Here is a 12047-nt window from a genome sequence, read left to right as displayed (position 1 = left end):
GGTCTTCAGGGAGCAATTCTCCTACTTGCACTTTAGCAAGGAACAATGCTCAAGTCATTAATGATTCAGGAAAGACATTTTCAGCAAACCTTGTAATCTGTTGCTCAACAAACTTGCCAACCTCTTTGAATGCTCATATGATAGCAATGATCTCTGCTTGAAAGGCAGTGGGATGAGTTTCCAATTTAACACATAAAATTATTGCAGGTGCTACCACAATTAGTAGCATGGCTACTGATGAGGGTGGAACAAGACATCAATGGACTGGTTACTGGACATAAGTGCCAAGTTTATTTTGATACAGAGAAGGATGAGGGAATACATTTGGGAAGAGCAAATTAGGCAATGGAGTACACATTAAATGGTAGGATATAAAATGTATTGAGGAATAAATGGACCTTGGAGTGCATGAGAATAGATCCCTGAAGGCAAGCAGATTAGTAGGTAAACTGGTTAAGAACCTTGTCATCATTGGCCATGGCATGGAATACAGTAGTAGGGAAGTCACACTATAACTGTATAAAACACCTGTAAGGCCACAGATGGAATGTTTTGTGCACACATTACAGGAAGGACAACTTTTCTATTGCAGTGGAAAAGTTGCTGAGAGGACTTATGAGGATGTAGCAAGACCTGGAGAGATTTAGCTAAGAGGAGAGATAGCCTCGACTGAGCTTGTTTTATTTAGAGGAAAAGAAAATGTGAGAATATTTAACTGAGGTATATATATTTATGAAAGGTGAACAGGAAGACCAATTCCCTGAGTAACGAGGTGAATAACAAAATGACATACTTAAGTTGACTAGTAGAAAAATTAGAATGGAGTTTTAGAACTTTTATTTATCCAAAGAGTTTGGAGTGGTGATCTGGAACGTGCTGCCTAAAAGGATGGTGGAGGCAGAAACCTTCATCATATTTAAATATTACCTGGATAAGTGCTACAATAAAGCTTGGAAGTGGGATTAATCTAAAAACACTCTTTATTGCATGGCTTGGAAACAATATGCTGAATGGCTTCCTTTGCTGTACTGTATTCATCCGTGACTCTATGACACTTAGATGTTAGGTGGCCTCTGATGGTGCTGCAATGGGAGATGCAACAACAGCTCTCAGATGGTGTCTGATAATTGGTTTTGCATATACAGTTGTCCACCATTCCAATGTTGGAAAGAATAAGCTGAGTCTAAATGTTATGCAAAAACCTGCTTGCTCTTTGATATTGTCCACAGGCTTTCTGGCAAGCTTGACTTCAAAGGAACCAAATTTAAGTGGAATTCAACATCCTTTTTACCTATTTATTCATGGGATGTAGATGCCAGTGCCAATGCCAGTATTTATTGTCCATCCTTAACTGTCCCTGAACTGAGGTGACAGTTAAGGGTCTGGAGTCAAGCATAGGCCAGAGTAGAAAAGGTCAGTTGATTTCCTTCCCAGAATGGGTTTTTACAACAATCCAGTCTGAAACTAGCTTTTCATGTCAAATTATAGGTTTATTTAACTACTTAAATGTAAACCTCAACTGCCTTGGTGAGGTTGAAAATCATGCCACTGAATCAGTAGTCCAGGCCTCTTTACTACTTCAATAACTCGTCAACACACTAATGTACATGCAGCTGCCAATATATTTGTATGTGGATGCAAATGATCAAAGATGAGTTTCTTGCCCTACATAGCTACTATGCCAAGCCTGTACATGAATGTTCTTTGTAAACTGTATAATAACTTGTTGATATATCGTGACAGTTTACCATATTTATTTACCTGGCACACTTGTATTTACCTCCTGCCACAGCTGGTTTTGCTCTTTAGTAAATATCACCAAGTCATATGCACTTAAATTTATTTGGACTTAAACTAACAGTAAATCCTCTTAGGGTCTCCTTCAGGATTGTGGATGAATTGCTCCCAATCCATTTCTGTGGGTTCTGCAGAGGCTGATGACACTAATGTGGGACCTGCAGAGGTGGAACAGGAAGTCCCTGACCTGATGGTCAGTTGGATAGTTTTGAAAGTGGTGACCTCCTACTACTATTCGTGCTGGGCCTTCTTGAACTCCTGGCAAATGGAATCTCAATCCCATCCCGAATGCTTATCTTTCATTTTAAAGGGTTATAGGCCAGGAATTCCCACAAACTGGTGTTCGTGTTACATTATTGCAAAGAAGCCTTGATAGTATCCTTGAATCTTCTTTTGTCTACCTGGTAACACCTTGCCGTAACAGAGTTTGGAATGGAGTTGCTGCTTTGGGTGTCTGGTGTTGGGCATGTGAACATGCCCATAGAGCTGACTGAATGTAGCTATGGTCTCAATGCTGTGAAAATTAACCTGAAAGAAGACGTAAATAATAGTTTGCTTATTCTCCTAATGGATTTGAAGGTTCTGTGGAGATAGCACTGGTGGTTTCTCTCCAGTGTTTTGACATGTCTGTTGTCACTACGCCATGACATAGGTGCGCCATGGCTGTACAACAGCCCTTGAGCTTTGTGCCAGGTTTAAGTCTTGATCTTCAAATACTCCTTCCTCAGATGGCCAAGGTCTGCGTTGGTGCACTGAAGATGACGGTGAATCTCACCATCATCATCTCATTCACTGAAGCACATCAGAGAATGGGCCTCACTATTGCATAACAGAACCCTACCAATCTATGATGAAATCCCAGAAAATGTAGGCCACTTCCCACATCTTAATGAAAACAGACAACAGAGTAAGTGCAGCCAGGCAAAGAACATAGAAGTGTATAAAAGTATAAAACATTGCATAAAAGGGAAGTATAGAGGTGCATAAAATCATGAGGGACAGAGATAAGGTAAACACACATGGTCTTTTTCCCAGGGAAGGGGAACTTAAAATTAGAGGGCACAGGTTTAGGGTGAGAGGTGAAAGATTTAAAAGGGACAACATTTTCACGCAGAGGGGGTTGCGTATATGGAATGAGCTGCCAGAGAGAGTGGTTGAAGCAGGTACAGTAACAGCATTCAAAAGTCATTTGGATAACTATATGGAGAGGATGGTTTTAGAGGATATAGGCCAAATGCAGACAAGTGGGACTAGTTGGTGGGCACCATGGTTGGCATGGACGAGTTGGGCCAAAGAGCCTGTTCCCATGCTGTACTACTCTATGACTCTTCATCAAAAGGAAGTATTTTTTCACTGATCGCATGTTGCTGCACAATACGCAAATGTTCTGTGAATATTCGCAATTGACGATTTTACTGATTGCTGGATAATATTGTGGTTGAGTAGCAGATGATGTCAATCAATACACAAGAGCAATCATCTCTGATCAAGCAATAAATGAGTGCAACAAACTTTTACAATAACTAAAGGGCTAAACTATTATTCAGAAGTAGCCACTTCAACAATTTGCCACTGAAAACAATTTACCTGACAATTGTTTCTGCACTCGAAGTCTGATTTTCCTGAATTCTTTTCATCATCAAGTTTCACATAGCTCTCACGTAACAGGTAGCAAACTAGCCATTTGTATGCAGCCAATGCAACTGAAAGATAAGTGTAAATAAATTAGGAAACAGCATTCTCCAATAGAGACCTAGCTTTCACTTGTCAGAGCCTAAATTGTAATTTTCTTCCATAATTCTTTCCTTAAGGTATTCTTTGGATACAGAGCAACACAATGGTTTTAAACTAAATTTAGTATGCAATGTGTTCCAGCAGACCTTAAAGTGGTCTCTGTACCATCAAGAATATACACCAGGGACTCACTGCTAGAAATTATCATTGAACACATCTTAAATGCTCCACTTAAGAGTGAAGTAACCCCTTGCACATTTGTATTTTGACCTTTCTAATCTTCTGTGCTCTGAATCAAGAGCATGTCTTTGCCTTCTGTTATGTTTGATGCAATTTCTTTCACTGTTGAGGATCAGAGGCAAAACTGAGTTGGTTAATTCAGTAGCAATCATGGAAATTCAGAAGCAGTCATAATTCATTTGTTATGTAAGTCAGAGCTGATAAAACAACATTGTAACCAGTGTATTGACTCTTCCACTGCCAGACCTAATTATGCTTTGGATAACCTGGTTGTTTGGCCTCTGTTTAGATTTAAGGAAATAATTATGAATAAAAGAAAATAATTAAGAAGAAATTAGCTTCCCCTCCTGAAAGGCAGGGCTAAAATCCTCATTGAAATTGATGGGGTCTTAATCCCACTCTGACATTTCTATCATTGAGCTTTTATGTTGCTCCAATGAAGCCCAATGTAGGCTCAAGGAACAGCACCTCATTTTTCATCTGGCTACGTTAAAGGCCTTGGGATTTAATACTGAATTTAGCAATCTTAGATAACCTTCAGAGACATGGCTGTAGCTTTCTGTTTTACTTAATTTGTTCCCTTGTACTTTTTGGTCTTCAACTGCCAGTTTTTAAGGTATTTGTCACCTTAATAACTTTGGTCTGCACCCTATCACAGACATTCACTTTGTCCTCTCCATCCCTCCCCCTCTGTAAAACTTCAAATATATTTGTCTTTTCATTTTTCCAGTCCTTGTCCTTGATCCGAAACATCTGATTTTTTCTCCCTACTAATGCCATTTGATCTGCTGACTGTTTCCAGCACAAATTATTGAGAGAAAATTTGATAATTTGTTTATGCACCAAGATATTAGAAATACCTTCAAAAGTATGACCCTCAGATCTCAGAACACAGAATGTATAAAATTAAAGCAGAAATTAATTTCTTATTATATTATAATCTTAATCTGCCTTCTAAGTACCCTTGTTTCCATACCTTGTTTGCTGTCATTAAATATCTGTGCACAACACTGACAATCCTTTCTGGAGTCAGAATTTGTGAAGTGCCTTGGGATATATATTAGTGTGAAAAGCAATACATTATAATTCTCTGTAGTTTACAATTCAGCATGATGCTGTTTAAGTCTATACAAGTTGTAAAAAGATACTCCTGAATTTGGTATTATAAGTTGTTATGCTTTTCCTTTCTTGTACAAATCTAGTGAAGAACAATTGAGACAAGGTGAAGTTTCCAATGAAATAAACCATGAAAAAAACCCCTAAAAACTACCTTTTCATTTTATCTGGTCCATGTGCAAGATTTAATAATCCAAATATTGTTAGCAAGAGGAATCCTGCAGGATTCTAGTACCTTGTCCTTTTAGATTGCATTTGGCAGATTGCAGTGATGACTGTTTTTGCCTCTTTAGGATAAAATTCCTCAAATTACAATGGATGGTCACATTAGAAAGAGTTTCTTAAAAAAAGTTAAGTGAAGTACTTTCATTGAAATTTTAAATGCCTTTGTACACGTGTACGATTTCATTAGAAACAATAAGAGCATATTTTATAAACACACTAATGTTGCCACCCAAAGGAATTGCTTAATACAGAATTCATCTGCTATTTCCCTTGTCAATATTGGCATCGGTCCAACAACAGCATTGTGACAGAATATACGAAACCAAGTCTTATCCTTTTTAATTGAAATGGCATTTCAGTCACAGAAAATAGTTGAAGGTGTTTGGTGGGGCCTTAGATATTTGGTTTCCCACATCAAACTTTCATCAGATCAATTCAAATAATGTTACTAAAAATAGCCAAAAAACTTTCTCCATAAAACTGGGTGGGCACAAAGAACCCAGATGGTCACATTTGTCTGAAATCATATTGTATGTGAACTCACCACTTGTTTCACCTTTGCTTGAATTGACAAAAAGCAATAGCTAAACCAGAATGAGGAAATGCCAATAAATCACAGGCACAGACAAGTAATGTGTTCACAATTTTTCAGTGCATTAGAGTCCTGATGACCTAATCCTCTGTTGTTAATTCACAAGTCCATACACAGAAGGAACACATTTGTGTAAAAGAAAGAATAAATAAAAGCACAAACAACTAGTGCAGTGTATTTTTCTAGTGGCCTATTCCTCAGAAACCAATGGAACGTTGTTGAGATGATAAGTTACATCATCTCACATGATCCCCCTCTGAGCTTGTCAGGATTTTAAACATGTATGTAAATATTTTACCCTCCTCCTTTCCATGTTATCTTTTTGCCTCTTATATTTCAGTTTTGAAGATCCATAAGATGAAGAACCAAAGAGAGGCGGTATCAGATTCAACTATGTACATATATCTAAAGCTGTAGAAGTGAACATCTTAGTTGCTAACATCAGCAGAAATATTTATGATATATTTAAACTTGCACAAAAAACAGTGACTGCTAAGCAAAGGAACGAAGGCAGAGTGGAGGCCAATACAAAATTAATCTGTCCAGGATTCAATTTTGACAGCAGAATGCTGGATGTTTATTCAGATGAAAAAGTGCCAGCAGGAGGGTATCAGAAAAAATATGACTGGAATGATGTTCACTTGGATTAAAAATTATGCAGCATGACCATGAGATATACTAAGGAATGACTAAAGTTTTGAAGGTTGAAGTGCATTGCCTGCCTGAAGGATCTGTCTTCACCAGAATGGGGATCGGCCACTAGGTCATGAAGGTCTTTGCAGGGGACCAGAGATGTATAGCTGGGTATCCCTTTTTGACATAATTTTTATCCACAATAACATTAAAGCAATAACTGAAAGCCACAGGAAACACAAACAGTTGCCCTCAACAACAATGCAATATTTAAACAAGGATGAAAACAAGATACCCTAACAAAGCTGATGTCTCTGGGTTCAAGGGCACCTAATGGATAGGAGTCATACATTACATTAAAAAATTATGTTGTTCCCAGAAGCCAACTGTACGGCTGGAGATTATTTTTGATGCTATTTCTCCCAGTCGAATCCTGAAATAAGTATGTCCAGCTGCTTTATCAATGACATTTTCTAGGTCAGGCTGTTTCCAGTCCTCAGCAAAATTCATAATGTTGACAATGGAGTAGTCCAAACATGGACCACATCTAAGTTTGGACTGGCAGGAGGCATCTCATGCTGCTCTGGTCCCACTGTATCCATCATCAGCTCAAGAATCCAAAAATCTCTTGCCACACATTCATCAGTCCTCCTATTTCTAAACTGGGCATAGCGTTGGGAGTAATCCAGAGATTACTATTTTTGAGATCCTACTTCTTAATCTCTTTCCTTACTCTGTAAAATCTTAACGCAGGGCCTCATCTAATTTCTTGCTATCTTGTTGGTAATAATATGGATCACAACCTCTGGCTATTCATCCTACCCTTCAGAATTTATCCAGGTATTTTCTGTGCATGATGAACTACGAGTGGAGGTCATGATAAAGTGCAATGACATCAACAGCATGAAACACTCATTTTCATTTTACTTATACAAATTTATACCACAATTAAGAGGCATGTGAGTGCTTCTGCACTAGTTAAAGCCCTTGACTTTACCTGGGCTGTTGGCAGAGTTTGAGACAACTATTTCCTTCAGGCAGCTTCTCCTTTATAACTTTAAAGTTACTGATTGGACATCCTACCAAGCCCACAGTCCTCTAGTTGTCTCCTCAGTATCCCAATTATCTCTCCTTTTTCCCTTCCAATCCCGTTCCTGATCAAGTCACCCATCCCCCACTCATGTCCTGGCTCTTCTACTCCCCCAAACACAACACCTAACCAAATCCACTGAACTGATTTCTCCCATTAACTTTGCCAATCAATACAAGCTGCCTAGTTCATCCCTCAAATCTCACCCCCTAGCCCTCTGCTCAAACTAACCCTATTCCACCAGATATCTTCCCCTATTGCCTTGCAATCTTCTTTTGATCTTTCTTCCATCAGTCTTTTTCTTCCCCGAATTGCACTGCCCCCAAATCTGCTTCTGAACTCATTTGTCCCACAATGACCACTTTTTGCAATAACAAGGGATTGTGGAAGTAAACCCTGTGTAACTTTGATTGTTTAATGCCTTTTCTACTGCAACAATGCAACTGTTACAGAAATCATGCCACACACATACTGCAACTGGCTGATGCACAGTAGATTATTGTTGTCTGAGGGCCTCAAATAAAAGTGCTGCAGGCTCCCCCACAATCCTGGGATAGCATCACTTTAATATACTATACAATTCCTAACTCACTGTCTTCTAATGCCATATTGAAGCCACTTCTGCCTCCTAAGACATCATGGCATCTTTCAGACACTGGCTAATTATCCACTGTTAGGGATTACTCTGGACCTATGAAATTATGGTTAGTAGACATTAATTCAAACAAGAACCAACCATTCTTCAAAAAACAACCTGTTTAACTGTGAAGTACATTGCTTTTACTATAATCGTTCTACATTTTTAAATTTATTCTGTTATTGTTTTTATCCTGTACTACCTCAAAGCACTGTGTAATGAATTGATCTGTATGAATGGTATGCAAGACAAGTTTTTCACTGTACCTCGATACAAGTTACAATAATAAACCGATATCAATATCAGAGTAAAATCAGTAATCAGTTTTGAAATTAAAAGATGTCCATAGACCACAGGCTGCTGGCCCACAACAGGGGACTGGCTACTCAAGATATGGTTTGTAAAGTGAAGTGACCATGAGATGTTCTCGTCTGCATCAGCCAAATATAAAACAATGGGGTTATGTTAAATTGGCCTGCATCAAACAAGGCACCTCCAACTAAGTTATTTTGCACTCTTCCTCCAGAGGTCAAGGAGGGCTGGGAGACCAGACTAAATTCTGTCACTTAGCATATCAAACATGATGAAGAACACTATGATGCTGGAGGAACTCAGCAGGTCAGGCAGCATCCGTGGAGAAAAGCAGGCAGTCAACATTTCGGGTCAGGACCCTTCTTCAGGACTGAAGGTAGGAAAAAGGGAAGCCCAATATATAGGAGGGAAAAGCAGAGCAGTGATAGGTGGACAAAAGAGGGGAGGTGGGGTGGGCACAAGGTGGTGATGGGTAGATGCAGGTGATAGTGAAAGGCAAGTGCGGGGAGGAGGGGAGAGCAGATCCACCGGGAGCTGGGTCAAAGGTAAGGAGGAAAAAAGGGGGGTAGAGAAAAGATAGATAGGATAGGAAAGGGAAGAAAAGAGGCATGGTTGGGGGGAGTGGTGTGGGGATTATTTAAAGTGGGAGAATTCAATGTTCATGCCATTAGGCTACAAGGTTCCAACAACAAAAATGAGGTGCTGCTCCTCCAGTTTGCACTTGGAATTCTCCTGGCAGTGGAGGGGGTTGAGGACTGAAATATCTGTGATGGAGTGGGAGGGGGAGTTGAAGTGACTGGCAACGGGGAGATGCAGATCGCTGTTATGGATGGAGCGCAGGTGTTCTGCGAAACGGTCACCTAGTCTACGTTTGGTCTCGCCAATGTAGAGGAGGCCACACTTGGAACACCAAATGCAGTAGATGATATTAAGGAAGGTGCAGGTGAATCTCTGTCACCTGAAAGGACTGTTTGGGTCCCTGGATGGACGTGGTATAGGGGCAGGTGTTGCATCTATGGTGGGGGCAATGGAAAGTTCCCGTGGTGGGAGCGGGATGGTTGGGGGGGGGGAGGGGAAGAGTGAATTAGGGAGTTGCAGAGAGTGTGGTCCCTGCGAAAAGCGGAATGGGGTGGGGAGGGGAAGATATGCTTGGTGGTGGGGTCCCGTTGGAGATGGTGGAAATGGTGGAGAATAATGTGTTGGATATGTAGGATGGTGGGATGAAATGTGAGGATATGGAGGACCCTATCCCTGTTGGGTCTGGGAGGGGTGGGGGTGAGAGCAGAGGTGCAGGAAATGGGAGAGATGCGGCTGCCAGCTCTCTCGACTACAGTAGGGGGAAGCAATGGTTAATAAAGAAGTTGGATATCTTGGATGTCCTGGAATGGAAAGCCTCATCATGAGAGCAGATGCGGCGGAGGCGTAGAAATTGAGAAAAAAGGATAGCGTCCTTGCAAGAGACAGGGTGAGAGGAGCTGTAATCGAGGTAGCTGTGGGTGTCAGTGGGTTTGTAGATGTCAGTGGATAAGGAATCTCTTGAAATGGAGATGGAAAGATTGAGGAAGGAGTGAGGGGTATCAGAGATAGTACCAATGCAGTCATTGATATAGTGGAGAAAGAGTTGAGGAATGGGGCCAGAGTAGGCTTGGAACAGAGACTGTTCAACGTAGCCAACGAAGAAGCAGGCATAGCTGGGGCCCATGTGAGTACCCATGGCTACACCCTTGGTCTGTAAAAAGTGAAAGGAACCAAAAGTGAAGTTGGTTAGGGTGAGAACAAGTTCAGCCAGGCAGAGGAGGGTGTTAGTGGAAGGGGACTGGTTCTGTTTCTGGTCAAAAAAGAAGCAGAGGGCGGTGAGGCCGTCATGATGGGGAATGGAGGTATATAGGGACTGGATATCCATGGTGAAGATGAGGTTGTGTGGTCAAACATGGTCATGGCATATTTGCTCTATCAGCAACTGGGATATCTGTGTACTCAAGAGTCAGCCCTCACAGCATTAATCTTGGGTGTCTGGTTCTCTGTCCTCAGTAGCTTTTAGACCCTCCATGTGAATTAGTTTGTCCCAACAAAGGTGTTTGAATCTTCAGAGGTGTCTTATCAGTTACAATGTGCTCCTGCTGTAAATATGTATTGCGATGGAACCATTTGTCGGACACAAAATATTGAAGTAAACAATGAAATTATTGAAACTGTATTGAATCACCTGCTGTTACCTTTGATCTTAAGGGTATAAAAATGTGATGTACTTAAAAAATGAGTTTGGGAGACTCTGCTGTGAGGGTCTCCAGGAGAATGTCTGCTTGGTGTGATGAATAAAGACTTTAATATCCAGCAGTGTCTACAGTCTTTCCAGTGACTTAGTCACATTCACAACATCCACAATGGGCAGGCTAATATTTATACCTCAACCAACATCATTAAAATATTTCTGATGAAGGGTCTTCACTGAAACATTAACTGTCTCTCTCTCCACAGACACTGCATGACCTGCTGAGTGTTTCCAGCATTCTCTTGTTTTTGTTTCAGATTTCTAGCATCTGCAGATTCTCTTGATTTTCAGCATTAAAATAGATGAGCTGATCATTATAACATTGCCTTTTGTGGGACTTGGCTCTGCACAAATTGGCTGTTGTGTTCCTACATGAGCAACTATACCCCAAATACTATGCAGTATGCCGCAAAGCTATAAGTGCAACTCTTACTTGCTTTTGTGTTTTTCTCTCCCGTCTGTGCAATTTTATGAAGAACTCTGAATGCTATAAAGCTGTGGTGGTAACTATATCCAGTGTTTACTTAATTCATAAAGCCTTGCCTCTTATTATTGTACCCTTATATTATTTTCCACATCATATATACATGCTGATTTTTGCATTTTTAAGTCTTTGTTATATGAGAGGAGTTCTTTAGTTACTTGAATTGCCACATAATCAGAAACATCTAAGAAATGCTAATCTCTCACTTACTGGTATTCTTAATTTGATTTGTTTATTATTTACAACTGCTGGCCTGAGGCAAATGGGGAATGGGAATTATATGCACAATTTTTGTAGCAGTGACATCCTGAAATGATGTGTTAAGAACATTCAACTGGATTCTGAGAGATTTCAGCCATCTTAAAACTGATGTCATCTGAATAAAACTTAAATACTTCACCACAGGGGAACTTAAAAATCAAGATATTTCCAAGTAGTCTCAGACCAGCAGTGCAAAGCATGAAATACTACCACAGGGAAATAAATGTTCTCAATACTATGCATTTCAATAGCATAAACATATTTAATATGTTAAAATGAATTTGCATTACCAAGTCTCTGAAAATACATCACTATTTTTCCATTGTGTGTATTTGTTGGCCCAGAAAATCTTCTGCTCCAATTTTGTAATGTTAATATTGTTTGAAAATGCTGCAAAAGGCTCACAACCTTCCTTCTCATACATAAATACAGACACTTTTTATTCCCAATATTTCCTTATATGGCAACTATCTAAAGCAATGTAGTGCAGCTACCAGCACTTAGCTGCACTGCTTAAAGGACCCATACAACACACACAGTCATACACACCATTGATGCAACCAGTAAAAAATTATTCAGGATGGGAAAATGGATGACAGTGATAGGAGAGTGAAGGAAGTGGGCTCCCAGGTTCCCTGATAGGGATCTGGAAAT

At 40.1% G+C, this 12047-nt stretch overlaps 1 protein-coding gene across 1 annotated transcript in view; it reads right to left on the bottom strand.

Annotated features, from left to right (window-relative positions):
• The window catches only part of acox3 (acyl-CoA oxidase 3, pristanoyl), a 120574-nt gene that overhangs the window by 23605 nt on the left and 84922 nt on the right, over positions 1-12047 (bottom strand). The window contains 1 exon segment of the mRNA XM_052041392.1: positions 3385-3500. Within this exon segment, the coding sequence (XP_051897352.1) occupies positions 3385-3500 (116 nt within the window).

Source organism: Pristis pectinata, chromosome 2, assembly GCF_009764475.1.
Source record: "Pristis pectinata isolate sPriPec2 chromosome 2, sPriPec2.1.pri, whole genome shotgun sequence".
In the NCBI taxonomy this organism is placed as follows: Eukaryota; Metazoa; Chordata; class Chondrichthyes; order Rhinopristiformes; family Pristidae; genus Pristis; species Pristis pectinata.
Note: the sequence above shows the minus strand (reverse complement) of the source record. Positions and strands in the feature narration are given on the sequence as shown.